The sequence below is a fragment of the Lissotriton helveticus genome, chromosome 3_1 (genome assembly GCF_964261635.1).
Source record: "Lissotriton helveticus chromosome 3_1, aLisHel1.1, whole genome shotgun sequence".
NCBI lineage: Eukaryota > Metazoa > Chordata > Amphibia > Caudata > Salamandridae > Lissotriton > Lissotriton helveticus.
The window spans coordinates 1,677,901,616-1,677,926,877 of NC_136061.1; the positions used below are offsets into that span (position 1 = coordinate 1,677,901,616).

General features: G+C 45.9%; 1 protein-coding gene across 2 annotated transcripts in view; it reads left to right on the forward strand.

Moving 5' to 3' along the window:
• LOC144823718 (histamine N-methyltransferase A-like) overlaps nt 1–25,262 on the forward strand; it is a 219,839-nt gene that overhangs the window by 149,316 nt on the left and 45,261 nt on the right. For both annotated transcript variants that reach the window (XM_078682481.1, XM_078682480.1), the window contains exon 4: nt 4,985–5,092. In XM_078682481.1, coding sequence (XP_078538607.1) covers nt 4,985–5,092 — 108 coding nt within the window. The remainder of the gene's footprint in view (nt 1–4,984; nt 5,093–25,262) is intronic.

The following is a 25,262-nucleotide window of genomic DNA, read 5'->3' on the forward strand; positions in this document are numbered from 1 at the left end:
TGGATCAACATGTTCAAACTGAAGAAATGTCTTCTATTTTTTTCCATAAATTTCAGTTTTTCTCAGGCCTTTAGCTTGATCATTTTGTGCTCCTTGTAGGGCAACAGCAAAGGGAAAATCACTGGTTCAGTCTGACTCTGTCTGATTTTGTGACAGAAGTCTGTACTCAGCCTATTACCTGCACTGAAGACTTAGCTGATCAAGAATCTGGCGGATTTAGAGCTAGATGGTGGCAAACATTTCTCCGATTTCTGGAGAAAATTGGTAAAAACTCCATTCAAGTACTCCCCACCAGGAGAGAAGCCTGTTCCAGACTTATCTCTGCCAAAGGGATGGCATAGCATAGGGTTTCCAGTGAGAGTATTATTCACTGATAGAGGATCCTCCAAAAGAAGATTTGCCACCTCCGCCTTAATTCAGAAGAATTTCTGTTCCCATCTGACTCTAAATCAGGGCACACCTATCTGGGATTATAATGGAATCTGGCTTTAAGAGAAAGGACAGATTGTACAACTTTCTCTTACTTGCCCACCAACTATTCACATAGACTTGACTACTATTTATCTTGTCACTAAAATGTCAAACTTCAGTTGGTGAGTTAAATAGATTCTGTAGACATCAGATAGAAATATGATAACACTGTGTTACTCGAGGGATGCCTTTTCTTTGTGAGGCCTACGCATGTTTTGTTTACAAAACTTAGATTTTAGGATTTTATAACTTAAGTCTAATATCTAATGTCTGTAAAAGTTCGGTAACATGAAGGATAGCTCTGCTGCACATAACTAACAACTTGAAAACCTTTATTTATTTATCTTATTTATTTATTGAGTTTATATAGTGCTGGCTAGACCGGGAGGTTCAGAGTGCTTTAGAAGAGGAAGAAACATTGTTTCAGAACATGGTTACAAAGTTACATCAGTTATTGGAGCTTAGTTACAGGAATTACATGAGTACAAAAGCATAGCATAAAGATGAGGAAAAATAGGCAAGGGGAGAGCGGGAAGGAATAGGAGAGGTAGATTAGAATAATGGAGGGAAGAGGAGGGGGAGGGTATAGGAGGCACCATGGGGAGACGAGGAAAACAGTGTTTGACGTCAGGCTGGGTAGGTGACGGCCGAGGGGTGAACCTGAGCCAAACTCCTCTACAGCTACATGGGACAGCTCCACCGGTCTTTGGCCAAAGGTTGCTCGGGCACCACAGTACATACAGAAAGGTTATAGTTTCCGTCTAGGGGGGCATAGTCCAAAAAGGTCCATCAAACGCGCCGGTCACGGTGCTGTGCTCCCAGCGACAATGGGGTAAAAGCCCAGGCCTCCGCTGTGTAAGACTCCCTTGTCACTGCGGACTCTCTCAGAGACTCCAGGACATAAATGCTGGATCCCTCCCCAACAAGGGGAGAAGGAGTGCTTTGGAAAGTGGCACACTCATGGTGGCCATTATTAGAAAATTGGTGTGTCAGATGTTCCCATTGGCGGCCATTTCGACCTAATTTCGCTTCAATAGATAGGACTAGCTGGTTCGGCCATTTTGATTCTTAGTGAGGACCTCTTTTGTTTTGGATCTAGGTGTGTTGGTACAATGTCCTTTATTTGTTTCTGTTTCAGGGGTGAAGAGTCTGTTGCATGTAGTGTGGCCCAGGCGGTCGGGGATCGTGCAGTGTATAGGAGGTACTTGCTGTTAAGTTTTGTTGATGGGGTGTGGGGAGGATGGCCCGTGTCCCTCCCATCCACCCCGCCAAGCTTCTCCTGTTGTGTGCTCGGTTGATGTCGCGGGTCCTTTTAGGGTCAGATTTTCTTACCCGCTCTAGTCGCGGTACAGGGGATCCTCTGGATTGAGGCTGCTGGCGTCTGGAGTCTTGAGGCAGGTCAGAGGTCGCTGGATCTCGGGTCAGGAGCGCCAGGGTGACCTCCTCGTGGTGTTTTTTTAACTCCGGGTGGGCGGGTGCAGAGTGGGCTGGATTCGCGGTCTCTGGCTGGCACCAGAAGCTGCAGTTTAAACACGTCTGGTGTTCACAGGAGAAACAGTCTGGGAAGTGAAGGCAGGCAGGTCCTCTGAGGTTGCACACCAGTATTATGCAGGAGCAGGATCGAGGGGAGACAGGCCTGTAGGGCTGGGACCAATCAGTGGGCGTCGTCCTCTTGTTAGCTCTGCAAGGCTCTTCGGCCTTTTTCTTTTCTTCTTGTAGGTAGGCTGGAACCCTTGTAACCTCAGAGATAGCTAAGATGTGGGAAGCATGAACCTGTGGCTAATGTGTCTTCGGAAGGATTCCTCTGCTGCATAAAGTCATAGCAAACCAGTCTGGATAGTGGTGTAACTGTGCTATCCTAGGTATAATTCAGTAACGTCTGGATAACTTCAGCACTAATTCTGCTGCCCAAAGCCTAAGTATTTGAGGTAGCTTTGCTATCTGTAGCCTGTGCGTGATTATATGTGGTCTGCAGTTATAAATGAAATGAAATGAAGAATTTATAAAACGCTACTCAGACCTGAGGGTATCTAGGCGCTGGATAGGCAAACAGGCAGTGAGGTCGATTGGTAGAGTAAGTTAGTAGAGCCAGGTCTTTAAGCGCTTCCTGAACTGTAACAAGTTGGGTTAATTTTTAAGAGAGGTAGGCGGGGAGTTCCAGAGTTTGTTGGTGGTATATGCAAAGCATATATTCAATGTGGACTAGAAGATAGCTACATTGCCCAGCCCATAAACTCTATGTTAACTCAAGTAGCATTCCTTTAAAGCAAACACTTTGATGATATGTCTAGTCTGACATAAATTATGTTGTATAAAGCCTTATTGGGTTGTGCTTTCTTTTGCAAGACATTTTGTTATCTTACAGTGGCTTGGAACTCAAGCATTGCTTACCCTTGGTTGGATTCTTTGTCACTCTTTTTGCTTGCTTCTTATTCGTTAGCTCTGTGAGCTTTCCTTTCTTTCCTTGTTTCCCATCCTTGGAGCATGGATGTATTACTATGTGCTTCTACTGTTCACTTTTTCAGGCTATACTTGTCCCCTTTTTTTTAAGCACTCTAAGAGAGTGCATGTCTTTTTCCCCTTTCTCTTTCATGTGCTTCTCCCCTCCCCGCTGCACACTTTGTTACTCTCTCTTGCAAGTGTCCCCCTCCCCAACTCTCCTGTGTTGCCTGTACCCTTACTCTTACCAGCACCACATTACTGTCTATCACCCTTTTGATCTCCCACCAATGCCCTCCATATTGGATCTACCTACCTGCGGTCTCATGTTGATTCCCACTACCCCTATGTTGCTTCTGCTCCCCACTCGCCTCTCCCTGTGTTGTGTACGCACCCATGTTACTTTCTCCCAACTACTTTTAAAACTCCAGCTATGCACCTGTGTTGCTTACACCCCTTATCCGTGTCCCATTTTGCTCCCCACATTAAAAATAGAACCCATTTGTGTGATTTGTTTTCTTTTTATTTACCAATGACAGCTGCTGCGTCATTATGTAGGCAAGCACACCTACAAATTGATGCAGCCGTCCACATCAAAAGCTTTTTAAAATAATTTCTTTGCCTATGCGGTACATCATTGGGGATGCAGCACTTCAAGGCTAAAACCGTTGACCAAGCCAATTGGTCCCAAAAATGTGACCTCTTGGCTTTGCCAATGCTTTTCATATGTTTTGGGATCATTTAAAGAATACATCCACTGTGTCAAATCTCAACTTTGCGAGACCTGAGCTATTATTTGGTTATTTGAAATCTATCATATGTAAGATCTGTGTGGACTTCGGGGAGAGTATTAGTGTCTGGAGCGAACGTCTGTAAAATCAGTGTAACCCAGGGAGAGCTCTTTTATATGATACCTTCTGCAGTATATTCTTCATCTTCTGAGTGGTAGCTCTGCTGTGTGATGCCTAAGGGTGTAAGGCCTGTAGCTCCTGGGAGATCCCACTTCTGTATAATACTGTTGTCCATGGATCTATGTATCCTGTAGAATAGATGTGCTGTGTGAGGCCTATGCCTTTAGATTTTGCATCATCATGTTACATCAAGTATTTGATTCTTTCCTGAGTAAGTAGTCGAAAGTACCAATCACCCACCGTCCCCCACATCCACCTTACAATTCGGGTTCTCAGCAGTACTGTTCAGTCATTCAATATCAGAATCTCATCCCTCTTATTTCAAAGTTGTGCATTTGCCTGAGTATAGTTTGTGCATTTTCCTGAGTATAACTACTAGAGCTAGGTATCTGTTACGTCACAGGCTAACGCGAATCAAGAGCTACTGTTAACCAGTCTCCACTCTGATGCTCAGAAAATGAAGAGGAGTGTAGGTGTAGGGTGTCCGTGGAGGGAAGATGCAATATGTCTGTGCAGATGGAAGGTGGTTGAGAACCAGTGTCTACTTTTTCAAACCATCAATCAAAGGTTTCTTGGGGGAGTTTAGCCCTGAGGAGATGGTACATTGGAGCCATTACTGAACTGATGAACCCTGCTCTGAAAGTGGCGCATGCATCAAATTCTGCATTACTGACCACATCAGAATCAGGGCGCTCATAATGAGGCACACAATGTTTCGGTGTAAGCCATCAAATTCTATGTATCAAGATACTCATCACTTGTGGTTCACTCTAACCGGGCCGTGACTATTTTTAGAGCAACCGGTGCAGTGTTATGGGGTCCCTGGGATGAAGGGCTTATTGAACCCCAATCAAGGCTTTTAGTGCAGAAGAAGTGCACAGGGTGTATATTCCTTTTTTCCACTCGGTTCTTGGGCACCTTTGCTGTTCCATTGCTCCCCAATGATCATTTTATGGACACCTTTAAATCGTATTAGATATTATACATACCCTTTACCTAAAGTTACCAGTGAGCCTTGTAATCTTGTAGAAAAAATACTTTGTAAATAATATAATGTAAGAATTAATTATTAACAGTACGTGAATAATTTGGATGTTCTTATTGGGAAATGTTACTAAATGATTCTATGTCCTCCTTATATTGATGTTTCATTCTATTTTTAGGTGAAATCGACCTACAAATGTTATCACACATACAGGCTAAGTATCCAGGAGTTACAATTAACAACGATGTGGTTGAACCAAGTTCAGAGCAAATGCTAAAATACAAAGGTACTGTCTTCCTAATACATGCTGAAATTCAATTGCTAAATGGAAGTGATATGATTTACATCTTTCTGCCAAATAATTGTCTTTTTTTAAATTTAAAGAAACGATATTAATAAGAAAAAAATGACGGCCAAATCATATGAAAGTGGAATATTACATAACATTGCTTCATAGTGCATAAATATGAGATGGTAAAAACAGTAAGAAAATACGACAGCAAAAGAAATAGGGGGGGAGGGTGAATGAAACAATTTTCTAACGACTAACCTAACTGAAATCCTTTCAAATGGGAGACCTTGCAGGTGGTGGAAAATTGCACGAGGAAGAAAACATTTGACATGGGGCCTTGACCTAGTGAGTCAGATGAAAGTTTGTGAAATGTTTATTGAAGCATCGTTAAAAGGGACCGGGAGCTTAATGCGGTTTTTTTTTCGGTCTGACATTACCCAAAATCTTTTGATTATACTAAAATGATGTGTATAATATACTTGCATTTAAGGACTTTGAGCCAGACCATTTCATCTGTTGGTCTGTTAATGTCAATGTAAGTCAGGTCTCGTGGCTTAGTGGACTAATGCATCCACTGTAGGGGTTTGTGTTTGATCTCATGATCACATATTCAAATCCTGGTGGCCCACTCAGCCTTTCGTCCTTTAGAGGTCGATAAAAGGAGTACCATTGAGTTGGGTAACAAGAAACATCTGTTATTCCGCAGCACGATATCTTGGGTGAACGTGCACTTTACAAATACATATGTTAATGTGTCATTCACGTTTTCTTTCACACACTCCAGCACATAGTGGAGGGCACTTCACAGACCTGTTCTCAGGACACCCCCGCGCCGCACGGCCACCAGCTGTTGTGTGCGCTTCTCACCCCGCTGCTGCCCGCAGCCTCGCTGAGCCTGCCTTGCCGACCCCGTCCCCCGCCGTATTTGCGTGTACTGTAGCTCTTATTTTGTTTCCTTTTTGTTTCCCTGCATTCTGTTAATATCACTATTGTCTCCCATTTGCTGTTTTGATTTTGTGTTATTGCCCGTGCTGTTGTCCTCTCTCCTGTGCCTGCCCGCCCCGCTTCCCACTTCTCGCCGCTGTGCTAGCGGCCACGCCCCCTTTTCCTTCTGTGCCCTCCCCGCTCCCGCCTCCCAGCTGCTCCTCCCTCCCTCCCACTTGGCCATAAATGGCGACCGCGCGGCACAGGTGAGTGCGACCTGTTCTCAGGACACCCCCGCGCCGCACGGCCACCAGCTGTTGTGTGCGCTTCTCACCCCGCTGCTGCCCGCAGCCTCGCTGAGCCTGCCTTGCCGACCCCGCCCCCCGCCGTATTTGCGTGTACTGTAGCTCTTATTTTGTTTCCTTTTTGTCTCCCTGCATTCTGTTAATATCACTATTGTCTCCCATTTGCTGTTTTGATTTTGTGTTATTGCCCGTGCTGTTGTCCTGTCTCCTGTGCCTGCCCGCCCCGCTCCCCGCTTCCCGCCGCCATGCTAGTGGCCACGCCCCCATTTCCTTCTGTGCCCTCCCCGCTCCCGCCTCCCAGCTGCTCCTCCCTCCCTCCCACTTCGCCATAAATGGCGACCGCGCGGACACGCAGCGGGCGCGCCGATTGTGCGCCAAAGGCGCGCCAAAGGCAAGCCCGTCTGCGCCCGTCCACGCCTGGACCGCGCCCAGCGCCAGGACCCCTGGCCCTCCTCGACGCAAGACGACCCGACAGACCTACGATCCCGCCGACCTCAACGCACTCAATTCCGGCCGGAACCCCGCCTGCTGCCGGGCCGCCCCGAAACGCTACCACGGACCCTTCACCTGCACAACCTGCAAGTTCACCTGCCTCCGAACATGCACCGCGCCCGCCAAGCCAAACTCCAGCAGCGACCTCAAGTGCATCCTGCTCAACACCCGCTCCGTCCACAGACACACCGTCGAACTCTGGAACCTGCTCAACACAACATCACCAGACGTCGCATTCCTCACTGAAACCTGGATGAATGCCTCCTCAGCCCCCGACATCGCCATAGCCATCCCGGATGGATACAAGATCATCAGGAGGGACCGCGTCAAGCAGACCGGAGGAGGAATCGCCATCGTCCACAAGAACACCATCCGCATCACGACCAACGCCGACGACACCTTCACCGCCGCCGAACACCTCCACTTCCAGATTCACACCGACCCTAAGACGACCCTCAGAGGCACCCTCATCTACAGACCCCCGGGACCACGCACACAATTCAGCGAAGACATCACAGACTTCATCAGCCCACATGCCCTCCCCTCCGCCGACTACATCCTCCTAGGGGACCTCAACTTCCACCTGGAGAACAACAAGGATCGCAACACCGTCGCCCTGCTGGACAACCTCGCCAACCTCGGACTCAAGCAACTGGTCAACACCCCCACCCACTACGTCGGCCACACGCTTGATCCCGTCTTCTCATCCAGCAAGCACATCGCCTTCAGCCACTCCACCGGACTTCACTGGGTCCACTTCAGCTTTAGAAAAACCACTACCCACCACCACCCGCAACAGGTTCCTCACAGAAGCTGGAGCAAGATCACCGCCGACCAGATCACCACCTCCCTCAGCCAGAACCCACCTGCCAGCACTCCGGACCCCAACGAAGCAGCCGACGACCTCGCACCACTGAAGAACCCTCCCAGCAGACCTAGAAGCAAGAAGGCCCCCTGGTTCACCAACGAACTCAAGGACTCCAAGAAAACCTGCCGCACCCTCGAGAAAGCCTGGCTTCTCGACCGGACCACTGACAACATGACCGCCCTCAAACACGCCACCCGCAAGCACCACCAGCACCACCAGCTCATCCGCACCACCAAGAAGAAATCACTGAAGGATCGACTGGACAACAACGCCCACGACAGCAAGGAACTCTTCAGCATCGTCAAGGAGTTCTCCAACCCCAGAACCGGCAACAACGACATCACCCCTTCACAAGATCTCTGCGACTCCCTCGCCTCATTTTTCCACCGCAAGATTGCCGACATCCACAACAGCTTCGGCGCACCATCCTCGCACCCAACCGTCGAACCAACGCACCCCACCGCCACCCTCCGCACCTGGACCGCAGTGACCACCGAAGACACAGCCCGCACGATGAACACCATCCACTCCGGATCTCTGACTGACCCCTGCCCCCACCACGTCTTCAACAAGGCCAACTCCACCATCGCACCCCAACTCCGAGACGTTATCAACACCTCCTTCGACACCGCCACCTTCCCGGAGAGCTGGAAGCATGCCGAGCTCAGCGCCCTACTGAAGAAACCAACAGCGGACCCCACGGACCTCAAAAACTTCCGCCCCATCTCGCTCCTCCCTTTTCCTGCAAAAGTCATCGAGAAGATCGCCAACAGACAGCTTGCCGCCTTCCTCGAGACGAATAGATCCCTCGACCCCTCGCAGTCCGGCTTCAGAGCCAACCACAACACCGAGACCGCCCTCATCGCAGCCACCGACGACATCCGAGCCCTTCTTGACAACGGGGAAACAGCAGCCCTCATCCTCCTGGACCTCTCCGCCGCGTTCGACACTGTCTGCCACCGCACCCTAGTCTAACGCCTCAGCAACACCGGCATCCAAGAGAAGGCATTGAAGTGGATCAGCTCGTTCCTCCCTGGAAGAACACAGAGAGTCCGCCTCCCCCCGTTTCGTTTCGAGGCCACCGAAGTCATCTGCGGCGTCCCGCAAGGATCATCACTAAGCCCCACCCTCTTCAACGTCTACATGAGACCTCTCGCAGCCATCGCACGCCAACACAACCTCAACATTATCTCCTACGCCGACGACACCCAGATGATCCATCCCACCTCTCCCTCACCAGAGACCCCGACACCGCCAGAACCAGCCTCCACAAAGGTATGAAAGACGTCGCCGAGTGGATGAAGAACAGCTGCTTGAAACTGAACTCAGACAAGACGGAAGTCCTCATCCTTGGACCATCACCCTCCGCCTGGGACGACTCCTGGTGGCCCCCAGCCCTGGGCACCGCCCTCAAGCCGACAGACCACGCACGCAACCTGGGCTTCATCCTGGACTCCTCCCTCTCGATGACCAGACAAGTCAACGCCGTCTCCTCTTCATGCTTTCACACTCTCTGCATGCTCCGCAAGATCTTCCGATGGATCCCAATCGAAACCAGGAAGACAGTCACCCAGGCCCTCGTCACCAGCCGGCTGGACTACGGAAACACCCTCTACGCCGGAACCACAGACAAGCTACAGAAAAGACTACAACGCATCCAGAACGCCTCCGCCCGACTCATCCTGGACATCCCTCGACGCAGCCACATCTCCGGCCACCTGAAGAACCTGCACTGGTTCCCCGTCAACAAGAGGATCACGTTCAGCTCCTCACCCACGCACACAAGTCTCTCCACAACCTGGGCCCCAAGTACCTCAACGACAGCCTGACCTTCCACACGCCCACCCGCCAACTACGGTCCGCTAGCCTCGCCCTCGCCGCCGTACAACGCATCCGAAGAGCCACCGCCTGAGGCAGATCCTTCTCCTACCTGGCGGCCAAGACATGGAACTCCCTCCCCACCCACCTTCGGCTGACCAAGGACCACCTCGCCTTCAGGAGACAACTCAAGACCTGGCTGTTCGAGCAGTAGCGGCCCCCTTCCCCCAAGCGCCTTGAGACCCTTCCGGGTGAGTAGCGCGCTATACAAGTGTTATGATTGATTGATTGACAGTGAGTGATGGAATTCTACCCTTTCTGGGGAGCACCTTCACATACAAAGTAGTTCTGTTAAGTGCTTGGTACTGCTATGCTTTTAAACATTTTATTAGATTGATGACAGCCCAGCAGCTTTCCGAACAACAATGTATGCAGAAATCAAGACATAACAAAACACGCATTGACTAAGTCAAATTGTTGGCAGCCAACGTTGGTCCTATTGGCTTTGCCAATGCTTGTTTGGTGAACACGTGCGTGTTAAGAAAGTGTGTTTGTAAAGGTGTGGTATGGGGCTTTACTTCTGAGAAATCAATAAGGTAGATTGACAGTAACATCTTTGAAGGTCATGGCTCCATAGTGTACAACGTTATTAGTGCATTGCCGAGAACTGGATGGGAGTGTCAGCCATTACCCGAGAGTGGAAGCAATCGTTCCTCTAAAGTTGTATTGTTTCAGCTGCAACCGTCAAGTTTAAGATATCCTGTGGTTTGCCCTCGTACATCTGGCATTTTTCCAATTATTCTATAACGTTTGCATGCACCACTGTTAAAAGGTAATGAACAGAGCTGTTTTCAATCCCAGATGCATGTGTATAAGACTAATGTGCAGAAATGTCAGGCAAAAGAATAAAGATAGGGGACCACATAAAAACGAAGTCGACTATAGCTAGATCATTGAAAACTGCATCTGCTCAGCTGTGTCAAACAAACAGGTACTGGATGGTTATGATGTTTCGGTTTTACCATTAGTGTAGGCCTCTGCCCTTTGACCAACCCAACCCATCAGATAAATGTAGGTGTTCAATGCTCTAAATGGAATATTCTGCGCTCTAAACAATACTGCTTATAGTTCAAAACAACTACCGTCTGAGCTCACTCACCAGGTCTCTGATCATGGTAGATCTAAATCAGCCTTCTCCAATGAGCAGCTCGTGAACTACTGGTTGCTACACAGCTGTCTGTAAGTAGTTCTGCTATGTGAAGTCCACTGTATTAGTTTACAAGCTTTTTGCTGGCTTTAATTAATATATGCATACCAACACTGAAAACCATGTATTAGACAGTAAAATATGTGTATTCTCATATTTTGTTTCAGATACTAATGTTTGGAAAAAAATAGTTTTTATTCACAAAATCTATTTAAAGCTGTTATACAAGTGATACATCCTGCATCGTTTGGGAGACCTATTACTAATATTGTTGCTTTTTTGCAAGGGGCATTGTAGTTACCCTTATGTATTGCCTTAGTGGAGGCACTGTAGTTGAATAAAGCCTTTTTTACACTTCAGCTAGCAACCATGACGGATGCACTGTGGCGATCACGGCTGACAATCTTGCTTGGGGTGACAACTAATGTAAATGTGCCAGATATGATTACTATAACAACAATAACCTCTTCGATGCTCAAGACGAGCCCAGCTCATCATGAGTCACAATGGAGCTGTGCTCATGACAAGCTGGGCTCGTCATAACGGCTCTGCGCCGCCCACGCGCGATTGATTCCCTGCTTGTGCGGGCAAATTATTCAGTGGGCGGGGTCGTGATGACCACAGCTCGTCATGAGCACAGCTCCTCTGTGACTCATGACGAGCTGGGCTCGTCACAAGCACTGCGGTGCCCTGCTCGCCCCCGTACCGTGGTAGAATTACCTCCGCAGCGAAGGGGTTAAGAATATTAGTAACTCAATTCTACTGGGAACGTAAAGGGCTGTGGAAGTGGCTGAGTGTGCTCATGAGTATTATATTGACGCTCCCCCGGCCACCCAAGCTTGCATGACTGCTATGTGTTCATTTGCTGCTCTCTTTAGGCTTGGCTGCTGGCCCTCTCCTTGTCCAGAGCATTCTGCTGTTTTTTCCATGTTCTCTTGACCCTGTTGTTGGCCCTCCTCTTTACAAGTTGCGGCTACCAACCGTGAAGGCGGTGAGCCTTTCCTTGGGGCTTGCACATACCAATGAGTAGCATGAGACCTCCCTTGTGTTTTGTTTCAAGATGGTGAGGGGGTCAAGGTTGCGATGAGCCAGATCCAGGCAATGGTCTAGTGTGGGTTGGGCATATTGTAGGTGAAGGGTAGCGAGCTGTTGCTCGTGTGTGTCCAGAGGGTGGCTGTGGGGGCAGTAGAGGTGGTGCCTAGTGCAACTTGCAGTATAGACTCTTAGAAACTACTGGAATGACTAAAGAAAAAATGAAAAATAAGACTATAAAGAATCAGGGAATCCTAATATTTTTATAAAGCCTCTTTTACCTTTGAAAAGTCTGAAAAACTTAAGGGGGGCATTGTAAAGCAGCTCACTTTAGATCCACGCCTAGTTTGGGGCAAATACACACTTTTTCCCCAAAAATGGAGGAGAAAAACTCTCTAAAAAATTCATAACCCACTGGTACATTAGGGAAAAAAATACATTCTTGTTTCTCATGAGCCTTTTTTAAGTAAGAATTTTGTACCTGGTTAAACTTAAAATGCTTTAGGATATCCTTCTCCATCATCAGGCAATCAAGCTATGGCTTTAACAAATATGACCAGAGATCCTAGAACAGAGGCAAGATCACGGGTTCTGCAGATCAACATGAGTTTTACATTGCCAGATATTGAGCCAGTACCCAAAGGGGCTGATTAGGAAAGTCCGCCGCCATTCCAATGGAAACGGGACGGTCCGCCAGACATGCGGCAGTCCCGCAGACCTGATAAGTATGTAACCGCCATCCTGGCGGTCGTATTCCAAAAGTTAACAATGCCGCGGTTCCTGCTCACATCAGCACCCACCACAGTGTCCAAATGACATGACATGCATTCCCATGCACAACGTGACAGGCACCGCGCTGTGCCTGCAGCCTTGTTCATGGCAATGTAAGGGGGTACCATAGGTACCCCCCCAAGTGCAGCCCCCCACACTCCCGGGGACCCGCAACAGGCCCCCAGAGCAATTCACCACCAGTCTTTCCATGGCGGCGAGTCCTTAACAGCAAAACATCCTAATATGGCGGGCCACCATATTAGGACCCAATTCAGGCTGGCCGGCAATCGGAACGATTACCGACTGGCGGAGAAGCAGCGGACGCACTTTGCGTCCGCCCGAAACCCCCGCCATGGTAATATGGCGGGGGAGTTCACTCGTTACGATGTCGTGGCGGTTGCCACCGCCGACTCGGCGGTGGCAAACGTCACAACATCATAATCAGCCCCTAAGTTATTTTTTTGAAGAACAGAGGAAATGAGAACTGTGGGGTTGTTGGCAATAGTGCTCGTCACAACAAGGTAAATGGGTCTCCTTTATTGAAGCACAATTCAAATTGATGATCTTTCAATTACTCCAGATTTTCCATTAAATTCTAGTATACATTTACCATTGGCATATGTTAATGTATCAGAGTCTATTAACGTCTTGCAAGTCATCTTGGCCTCTATTTTAAAACTTTTAAATAAGTCCGTTGTTAATTCCGATTTTATACATTGGAAACCTTATCTGCTATTTTTTTTACCTTCTCACATAAGTGAGTGGGAATAACCAATTTAACAGAACAGGTTCTAAGCTCGGTTCATCTTTCAAATAACAAGATAAGAGCTGTTCAAAAAGATCCTCCGTAAGAAAAAATGTGGCCCGTTAAACTGGAAAACCGTTGGTAAATAAGAAAAAACAGAAGGGAAAATGGAACGATGAGGAGGTGCAATTCCTTTGTGGGCTCTTTATGCAAGAATGTAACTCTTCACCAACTAAACTGTTATTATCACATGGGAATTTGAAAAAGGAATAGACTTAATATTACCCAATATTTTAAAGGAATTCAAAAGTTACTTTAGTGAAGGATCACTCTCAAGTTTCAAGGTCAAAGTCAAGGAAACTAAGAAAAAAAAGGGGGAAGGCAAAAGTGCGCAGCATACCGAAAAATTAGAAGTGTAACCCCTGGGTCTCGAAAATGGAAATAATCTGGTGAATTCGATTGATAATACTGTAATCCTAACAATTAATGACAAATCTACAAAAAGGGATCATTTAAGAATTGAAGATCTTTCTTTAAACAATTCTCTTTCTGTTTTGCAGACCAATCTGAATCCAATTGCACATTAATTTCAAACAAATGTTCCCCCAAGTTAATTTAAAATGCCATCTTCACTAGTAGAAAAAAATGCCTCAACAAACTTTCCCTCAGCATAAAGAGCGTTTGGTCCAAGAACATGTGTCTTCTCACATTTCGAGCATACTTGAATTTAGAGACCTATTTCCTGTTGACTCTATTCCATTAAACAGATCGAAACCTCTGGATTTACTGTATTTGTTTCCCCCGCTACAATCGTTAATGCCAGCTAAATTAAAAAGGGTGGTGTTTTATGATAAAAGTGACCTATTTAAAGTTCACATTGAGTTTTGGTTCAATCTAGTACAGGGGATATTTTTGGTAGTGAAGTTATTTTCAGGAAAACACTTTTGTTTGTTTTTTTTAAATATTTTTTATTTGGCAATTCACAAATGGAGAAATAACAATATTTTTTAGTCACCAAAAAACAAATTTACAAGAAGAGAACAAAAAAAAAAACAGCAAAACACAAAAAAAAACAAAAAAAAAGACCAAGATATTATTTACACAGGTGGATACATTCTAACTAGCAATTCTAGTGTTTGCTTCAATTCTCAATTGGTTTCCAAATCTTAATACCACGTGCTTGAGCCCTCAACCCTTTACAGGCAAATATCGCTTTCTCTTGATTATACATACCCAACAGTCTTGATAACCATATTTGAAAGTTGGGGGGATCTGTGTCTTTCCACCGCGCTGTTAATATAATACGATAGACTGCTGACCCCAAAAAGAGCAGTACTTCTTCTTCGATGGTATGTGATAGTGTATTATCATATCCCAAGATATACAAGGAGGGGGATTCAGCAACTGGATGACTAAACACTTCCTGCCAGAAATCCATTATCATTTTTTTCAATAATAATAATTTTTCACACTCGTATAGCATATGAATTAGATGTGCCGGATGATTTCCACATCTAGGACATTCTGAGTTAACTCTTTTCCCCCATGTAAAAAGTTTAGCAGGGGTAAAATATAAATCATATATGGTCTTATACAACTGTGCTTTTAAATTAGAAGACATAAACAATTTTGTTGACAATACCAATATCTTATCGATATCAACATTAGGGTTATTTAATTTCCTTGACCAGCCCTGCTCCACCACATCGACGTCATCAGATTGGCTGTCTATTAGTACATCATAAATCGTACCAATCCTGGTTGATGATCTTAATAGACAGTCAAATAAAGGAATATTCTCCAGTGTAATATCTGCACTCCTTAAGTCCAATATCGTATTAATCTGAATGTACTTAAATACACTATTGCTAGGAATAGAACATTTAGATTGTAACTGTTGGAATCTTTGTCTAACAGGAGGGGACAGAAAATCACCGAGAGTCGAGACTCCACATGTTTCCCATTTCCTGGCGATTGTATCATATATAGCTGGTGGCAGTATGGTAGAGTGCCAAAGCGACGTGTACTTATTGTGCTTAGTAATATTCAGTTGTTTTCTAATTTTTTTCCAAATACCCCAAACACTCAGTATAATCTTAAATTTGACTTTTTTATAGTATGAAGACTCAAGCTGTTTTACTAAAAGGCCTCTTGCCTTATCCCCGATGACTAGTTCAAATATTGAGGGAATATAACTCTCACCTACTTCACTTATCAAAGATCTTATACAAAACAGTGGCTTCATCTGATGTAGTAAAGCTGCAAGCATATAATATCCCAAATTGGGTATTGCCAGACCCCTCTTATGACAGGGAGAGAGAGAAAACGGATAGATCTCCTTATCTTCCCATATCCCCATATAAACTTACTCATCTGAGATTCAAGGATCTTAATGGTTTTGTCGTCCACCAATAGCGTGATCGCCCGGAACAAGTAGAGAACCCGAGGTAGAATGTTCATTTTAAGAAAGTTACTTCTTCCAATGATCGAGAGATGTATGCCATCTATCCCCTTTAAGTCTGTTGTTATTTTCTGTACTAATGGATCATAGTTTATTTTAATAATCTCATCAATTTTAGAGGATATACGGACTCCCAGATATACCGCGCTATCTACTTTCCTAGGGTCTGTAAATTGGGTATTTTGTGTGCATATAACCATCGTTTTATCCCTATTTAAGGAATATCCCGAAACCTGACCAAAAGCATGAGTAATTCGTTCAATTTCCGTTATTGCCTCCTTGGGGTGTGATGTTACTACCGCCACGTCATCGGCATAAGCTAATATTTTAGTGTTGAATGGGCCAAAAGTTATTGGTCTAATTGCCTCGGTGTTTAGTAATTTTATAATGAGGGGGTTTATATACAGTGCGAAGAGGATAGGGGAGCATGGGCACCCCTGCCTAGTCCCACGGGATATATCGAAAAGACTCGATTCCTGACCCATCGCCAAAACTCTGGTGAGGAGTACATTGCTTTTAGAGATTTCATTAGACATTGTCCCATGTTATTATGCTCTAACACTGCCCACAAAAAAGCCCATGAAACCCGGTCAAAGGCCTTCTCGGCATCCAGGAGGACCACCGACATCCGGCCCCCCGCGACAGCCATGGCATCAAAAAGGGCAATGACCCGTCTAGTATGGTCCGTAGTGTCCTTGCCCGGAATGAAACCATGCTGCCACGGGGAGACCAGACGCTCGATCGTCCCCCTGAGCCGATTAGCCAAGATCTTAGAGTACAGCTTCGAGTCTGAATTGATCAGAGAGATGGGTCGATAGGATGATGGCAATTTGGGAGATTTATCTTTTTTTGGAAATACCACAATGTTCGTTTCCAACCATGATCTAGGGGGTTTACCACTAACTTAAACTCAGATAAATAAATCAAGAAGTATAGGAGTTATAATAATATCCAAAATTTTATAAAGCTCAAGGGGAATTTTGTCTGGGCCTGCTGCCTTGCCCGAGGCCAGTTCTGCTAAGGCTAGTCTTACTTCACTCAGGGTTATATCCCTTTCTAGGTCTTGTCTAGTAGCCATATCTACCCCTGAAATACTACCTGATTCAACAGCCCATCTAGCCACTTCATTTTGGATTGCATTGAGGTCAAGAGAGTCCTCATTATTATACAATTTCTTATAGAAGTTTTTAAAGACTTCTAATATTGCTTCTGGTGTTGTATATTCTTGACCCTCTGACTCAATGCACACAATTGAATTGAGAGATTGTTTTTGCCGAGTACTAAGTGCTAGTTGCTTCCCTACCCTCTCTCCTGTTTCATAGATCTTATTGCGGTGGGATTGATAAGTCTCAGCTGCCCTTTGAGTTAGTTTGCTATTTATCGCTGCCTTGAGGATCGTTATTTCTCTCAAAATTAAATCCCCCACTCCATCCTCGCCACCCTTAGCAATTATAGCAGTATGCCTCTCTTCTTTTCTAGCTAAATTTTGTAGCTGAAAATCATTTAACATAGCAGTCTCTCTTCTGTGCCTGGCTACGTAACTAATTGTCTCGCCCCGTATCGATGCCTTAAAACAATCCCATACCGTGTTTCTAGATGAGCTATACCTATTACAATCAAAAAATCCTTGAGCCCATACCTTAATGTGATCAATATATCCCCTATTAACGAGGAGTTTTCGATCGAAAGTCCAGCTTGTCCGAGGTCTAGCCATATTATCTATATTAATATAGAGTACTAACGGATTATGATCCGCTATGAGCTTTGGTAATTTACAAATTCTTGCCTGACTAACCCTGTTACTGGACAACCAGATGTAATCTATTCGGACATATTTTTTATGAGGACACGAAAAGTATGTGTATCCTGGATCTTGTGGCTGTTTCAGGTCCCATATATCGGACAGGCCTAAACTTTCCTTTAATTGAAGAAGAGCGCTATAAACTCTAGGCTTACGGCCAGTATATTTGTCCCGGGATTGATTGTAAGCAAATTCCATTTTTGGCAGGGAGATATTGAAATCTCCACAGAATATAAGTGCTTGAGGCCACGATGACAACTCTGTCTCGAGATCCAAAAATATAGAAGGATCGTCCTCATTTGGGGCATAAATAGAGCGTATTGTAATCCCCTGCTTAAGCTCCACTATAACCCATCTGCCCAGTGAGTCAGCGGCTACGCGTTTGGGTTCACCCAAAAATGGTTTAGCAAATATAGCAACTCCTCTAGTCCTTGAGGTATGAGAAGTACATCCCAACAGTTTGAATCCAGGGACCCTTAATACTCCCCTTTCATCCCAAGGAATATGAGTCTCTTGAAGACATATAATATCAAACGCATTCTGTGTAATTATCCCACACATTTGCTCTCTTTTTGTCCTATCATTGAGGCCAGCCACATTCCAGGAGCAAAGTTTTATCCTAGCCATATTGTGTTTTGTTTTTCCCCCATTCCTGATCCATTATATTGCCAAACATAGCTTTATTTTTTACGTTACCAATACTAATTACTTTTCTGATTCTACTTCTACATTCATGATTACCTTTTTTAGATTTTTTCCCCCAGCTGCTACCCCGCCCATTCCCACCCTTTGACCCTTCCCTCCCCCCCACCCTCCAAAAACAAAGGCATTTAGACTCCGTTAGAGTCTGTGGTGATGTGCGTGCATTGTCACTCTGGTGCTCCCAGTCCAACAGTTAATAATTATCCATAAGGTCCTAATCCCACAAGTGAAAAAACCAGAGAGAGATTGTAAATAAAGAAGCAAAATGCAAAGTGAGCTAACAGATATAGAAGGTTTTAATCTCGTCTTTTCATTCTCATGGAAGGCTATCTAAGTACTCTTTTGCCTGAACCTCAGACGTAAAAAACTTTATCTGGGTGCCGTTAATTACTTTCAGCCTAGCAGGATTATTTAAGTATGCCTGGAGCTTCTTGTCTTGAAAAGGTTTTATGAGCTGGCGCAAGCGCCACCTCCGCTCAACTGTGGTATGACAGAAGTCAGGGCGTACAAAATAGGTTATCTGCCCGCTATTTTTTTTTTACTCTGGACGTGCTTTCTCCCATATTGCCTGTCTCAGCATAAAATTACCGAAATATACAAGTATAGCTCTCGGATATGCACCGGTTTTCGGGGCATTTCTCATGGTGAGAGGTACTCGATGTGCGCGCTGGACCTCTAGGTCCCAATTCCGGGCTGAAAGTTCTGGTAGGGAGTCTTGAAATAGTTTGACCAAAAAGGGGCGGGCGTCCACTCCCTCTGCTGCTTCAGGAACACCTAGGACTCTCAAATTATTTCTGTGTAAGCGGTTCTCCATATCTTCGAGCTTCCACATCACATCGGTAAGGCCCTTCTCATGGTTGTCAATCTGCTCACGATTTACAGCAATCTCAGATTCATTACCGACCACCCTCGCTTCTACCTCAGTCATACGATCATTAAACGAGGTAATTTTCCTTGAAAGTTTACGAACCACTCCCTGGACTTTCCGTAACTCCGCTTGTGCCTTCCGCCCATCCTGAGAAGTCTCTTCCCGATGTGCCGCAATAGCTAGCAGCACCGTCTCAATTGTAGGGGCAGATTTATCAGTTGGAGTCCCAAAATCCGGTTGTTGGGTCGAGCCATATACGTTTGCTAATGCTGCTGGCGGTGGTAAGCTACTTGTAGTTGCGTAGTCCCATGTTAGTTCGTCTGTATCATGTTGGCTTCTTCTGTGTCTATGTAAGATTTTTTGAGCAGTTTTCACAGCCTTAATGCTAGTTTCATCATCACTAGAGTCACTTAAATTTGAACCTGATGTCCAACCGGGCTCGTCTGAGAAGGAATAGAAATCACTCGGGTCCTTATCCCTTTCCTTATCCCTATCTTTGTCCTTATCTGTATCATCTTCGACATCTTCGACATCGCTCTGACTGTGTGATTCTACTGGGAGAGCCACCCTTTGTTCCGAATGTTCCAAATGTTCCAAATGTAGAGCAGCCTGAGATTTTGTCTGCCAATTTATTTGAGTTTCCGTAGGCTCAGTTACAGCTGGGACTGGGTTTATAGGCTCCAGACTGCAAATTCTAGACTCAGCAGGAGTTTCAGAGATTATACTCATTCCGTTATGCTGAATATCTGTTTGTGCATTAGTCTCGGGGAGTACATTGGGGTGTATATTTAGTTGATCGAGCCCTATATCCAACCCAACGTCCATGTCCTTTGGTACCTCTCGTGAGTCTGATTGAGCTGGTAAAACATTTGCCTCCTTTGAGATGCCATTCACTCTCTCAGTAGTTATAGGCCCAGGAGTCAGCAAGTTAGTTTGTATAAGAGAATCAGGCAGTTCGTTTGTGATATTTGAAGCATTTGCAGCTACCAATGCTTTTCTATTCACGCTGCTCGTATTCCCCTCACATCCCCCATTGACATTGACATTATCCCGGCTCACCGTTTTATCCTGCGGGATTCCTCCCTCTGTCAATGCACGTCTGTGTGGAGCCCTTTCACTTTCAGTGGCTCCAGCTGATTCAGCCGGACCAGCCTCCGTTGACAGCGTCTGAGGTCTGCGCTCCGCTCCTGACTGACTCTGCGGGCCTTGACCCGGAAGGAGCTTCCCTGGGGGTTTGCGAAGGAAGTCGGCCACAGAAGGAGTATTCTGCCCACCTTTCCGGGCGGCACCAGTAGCTGCACCCGACTTGCCAGGCATCTTCTCAGGGGTCCCCACAGCTGCCAGACTCTTCACTCCACCTCCCCTAACCGAAGCCTCCATATTTTTGCGCAGAGCAAGTCGCGCTGCTCTCGTCTTCGCTGTGGCAGCTGCCGAGGCAGCATTCTTCGGCGCCATATCCTCACAGCAGTCGCAATCACCCGGCACACTCGGCTCTGTTGGCTCCGACGTCAAATCTCACTTCGAGTCTGCATCCGATCTCACAGAGCAGTACAGGTAGGTCAGGCAGAGGCTTCTATGTCTCCTAATAAGCTGGAAGTAGTACTGTATGAAAGCGAGCCCTAGTGCCTTAGCCAATATGGGGAGCTGGTTCTTTACTTGATTCTTTACTTGGCTCTTTACATGCATGGCCTGTTCTTTGTAGGGGGTGTCTGCAATCATTATGTGTAGGGCAGCTTGTAATCCCCGACTGTAATTCAGTGTAAGCCAGCACAGACCTTCTACTTTCCTTAATATCTCTAGGTTGTAGTCTATTCAGCATTTTCGTTCAGAATTTCTTCATTTTTACGCGCTCATTCTAGGGTCGTTTTTCTTCCAATTGACCGAGAGCACTGAGTGACCCGCACTGCGGTCTCAAGCGCCCGCCATCTTGCCCCTCTGACCCTAAACACGTTTGGATATACTTTCTATTGATTAAAAATGTCTCTACGTGAATTTCCTTGTCGTACTGAGATTCTAAAAATCGGGAACAAAGGTAGCATTTGCATTATATACAAACAATTTAGGTCATCTTTGCCTCCTCTTTTCTGCCAGCCACGTGAGACCACCTATTTGCCATTTGTGCATGTCTGTGTGTGTGTGTGTGTGTGGTCTTAAGCAAGTCATTGTAGTTCAGTGCTGCTATTTTGTCAGTGGATCCACAGATTAGTATTCACTGATATGGTATATGATGTTGCATGCATTTCACAGTGTATACGGTTTGGTGTTCTTCCTGAAGTTCGCATGTAGTGTTAATGCTTATAATTTGTGATTTAAGGATGTTCATTTTGAAGTCTGATATCTGACTTAACTGATCCAGTTCTCTAGGAGGGCTGGGAGAGAAGTTGTGGGGTGTGAGAGCATCACCAGCACATCGTCTGCGTTTACTGACGTCCCCTGAAGCACACTCCCTTAATGTGTATTGTCTCCGTTAGTGGCTCCATTCAGAGCTTGAATAATAGTGGGAATAATGAATCCCTGTGACAATGTTAGCTTCTACATTCAAAAGGGAAATTGGGGCGCTAATGTAAGCACTGTGTGCGGTCCTTCCCAAGCTTAGGGACAACTGTGATGACAGCCTCACACTTGAGGGGTGTAAGTGTCTCATTGTCTGCAAAGCCATATAGAGATATGTCACGATTGAAGCCAGTAGGGGTAGAATACTTTATTGAAAGCGGCTTTATAACCATAGCGCCTGGAGCTCTCCCTATACGTAGCTGTACAATTCCTGAGATGACTGCCGCAGTAGTAATATGTGCCTCCAGTGCCTTAGTTTGCGGAGGCATAAAAAGGGTCCCTTCCTTATTAACCCCTCCTCGATAAAGCCATCACCATTATTTCTTTACTTTTTCTCTACTTTTCAGAGATGGGTGCAATTCTGGACCTGGCTAACCCATACCTTAAGCACTAGTAACTGACCATATTTTACCTGTGTACTTGTGCACATTACTTTCTCATAATATGTATTTGCATATGATGGAAAGGCAGCTTGCTTATCAATGTGCAAACTAACTAGAATTAAGAGGATCCGAAAAGGACAGCGTTAAAAGTTCCACTACAGAAATATTGCAGTTACACTCATGATAGGGAATGTTTAATATATGTTTAAAAATATTTATAAAATTTTCCTCTTCTAACATCTGTTCTGCATGACTGGTTTACGGAGATAAATATTAACAGCTATAATATGCTGGTGACTGAATCCTATTTGAATTGGGATAGAATCAATTCTTCGCCGCAATCCCCGTACACCGGGGCCTGTGTATTCACTTGTCCTATCACAGAAGACGTCTTGTATTCTGACATGTTCTGGTCCGTGATAAACCCGCTGTGCCCAGCGGATTTATCATGACCTGTTGTCGCCGGTTTGGAATTTTTGGACTCTATATATTGATACGCTTGACAAGATTGTAGAATTTGAATAAGCTTGAAGACATTTGTTTGGACCAGAACATGTAAGGATACAAGATGTTTTTTGTGATAGGACAAGTGAATACACAGGCCCCTGTGTAGGGGGATTGCGGCGAAGAATTGATTCTATCCCAATTCAAATAGGATTCAGAGACCAGAATATTATAGATGTTTATATTTATTTTTATGAGCCCTGATGACGTCCTAGAAGGACGAAACGCGTAGCCTGTTTCTGAGTTGTGATTATTCGTGGATAAGGAAGTACTTATTTGGATAAAACATTTTCCTGTATTGGATTGAATATTTCACGTTGGATTGGATATTTTTCTATTGGAACTTGAATTTTGGAAAAAGATTTGGAAAAATAAAAAACATGGACTACAGTATTGGACTGATGATTTTATTGTGAACTTGACGTTCCTTCCATTTATCTTCACTTTGTAATTCTAATTTGTTCGTTAAATCCAATTATCTGACTGCTCAGCACAATACAAAAATATACAATCAGCTAATGACGAGGTCACTGTATTTTGTGTGCCTCTGATATGTGCTCTCCTGTTCCCGGGACGCTTGAACATATTTATACTGTTGACAATGGAATATCACAGTCTGCCCATTACTATCACAAAGATGTTTTCCAAGCATCTGTCTACTTAACGTGTTTTTTCTATATCAACAGCCCTTTGTAGGTCTCGGACTAGGCAGCGCATGCGCTGTCTCGTCAGAGAGAGGCTGTATACAGTATAGTGGGCGAACTCCGCCCACTTTCTGGCCATATTTTTGATTGGCTTCACTCCTAAATGCTGCCTTTTGATTTGTTTTTGACTTCTTAGTCCCTCCTCCTGACGGCCATGTTGTCTTTTATATCCTTCCCTGGCTATTGACCCCCTTACTCCAAAACTATTTTTGTCCTGTGTTCCCCCCACCCCCTCCTGCATTCAGTGACTTTTTGTCCTCCCCCTCACCCCTACCCACTCCCGTTCGTGCCTTCCTGGACCCCCACCCTCCTGTTTCCAATTCAATAGGACTCGAGTAAATACGAGTCCTATTGCATTAAGAAATGCTTGTTTGTAATGGGATTGGCTGCTTGCTTGCACTCTTTTTTGATGTCGCGCTGCTCATGGCTTATTTTGCCTGACTCAATCACACATGCGTAATACAAGCATCCAAATGCTTCACTTCCGCCTCTAGTTTCTCACTGCTCTCCCTCCCTTTAGTTGCCTGCCCTGCCCTCCTTCGCCCCTCCCTCTCCCCGGTGCGAGATCGAGCGCTGGGATTGGTATTCCAGGCTGCTTGCTGCCTGTCTCCCACGCCCAGCCTCCCTCCCATGCATGATCTGTGCCACAGGCCTCTGTGTGGGAGGGTGACTGCTAGCTCAGAGCGGAAGAGGGAGGAGGTGCTGTTGGCACAGAGTGAATTAACAAGGCAGCCACTGCCGCTTGGGGTAAGTGGCACTCACTCATGCTTGGTACTTTAGGGGACTTCAAGAGGGTGGTGTGTTGCACTGTTCTTTCTCCACATTAGGTTGTTACCTCATGTTCAGTCAAATACGTTTCCACTCCCAGTCCTTTGACGATGGAAGCATCATGGGAGTTGTAGTCTTTGCTGGCTTCCGGTACATTGAATAGTCTAACGCACCATTAACAATGATTGCTAACAGAGGTGTCCAGAAATGGGAATGCGGTGTCTGCAGTCATGGGGCTAGGTGACAAACCTATGAAGATTGTTTCACGAGACCGCCTACTTTAGGTCAAACAACACTTGCTATTACTAACCTAGAAACGAATACAGGTCCGGACGATAACTCCCCATGCAGGCTAAAAGGAGCACATGCTCTCAGACTGCAGTGATGAAAGGAGGGCATTGCCCAAAAGTGGGCATTTCGGAGCGAGACCACTGCGTTTCTAGCTCCGTCCTACCCCACCACACCCCACATTCCATCCGTGTTTTGAGCTTGCGGCAACCGGAGTGCGGGGCCCAGGTACCGTGTGTTTTAATTCCCTTGGGGGTTTCCGTACCACACCCCCCTGTCTCTGGGAGCGCTGTTCCCATCACTTAATGCGTCTCGTCAGAGAGATGCTGTATACAGTATAGTGCGGGAAGCTTTGCCCACTTTCCGGCCATATTTTTGATTGGCTTCACTCCTAAATGCTGCCTTTTGATTTGTTTTCGACTTCTTAGTCCCTCCTCCTGATGGCCATGTTGTCTTTTATATCTTTCCCTGGCTATTGACCCCTTTGCTCCAAAACTATTTTTGTCCTGTGTTTCCCCCCACCCCCTCCTGCAGTCTGTGGCTTTTTGGCCTACCCCTCACCCCCTGCCCACTCCAGTTTGTGCATTTCTGGACCCCCAACCTCCCGTTTCCAATGCAATAGGACTCGAGTAAATATGAGTCCCATTGCATTAAGACATGCTTGTTTGTGATGTGATTAGCTGGTTGATTGCATTTTTTTTATGTCGCGCTGCTCACGGCTTATTTTGCCTAACTCAATCACACATGCGCAATACAAGCATCAAAATGCTTCACTTTCGCCTCTCGTCTCTCACCGCTCTCCCTCCCTTTGGATGCCTGCCCTGCCCTCCTTCGCCCCCTCCCTCTCCCCGGTGCGAGATCGAGCGCCGGGCTCGGTATTCCAGGCTGCTTGCTGCCTGTCTCCCACAGCCAGCCTCCCTCCCATGCATGATCTGCGCCACAGGCCTCTGTGTGGGAGGGTGATAGCCAG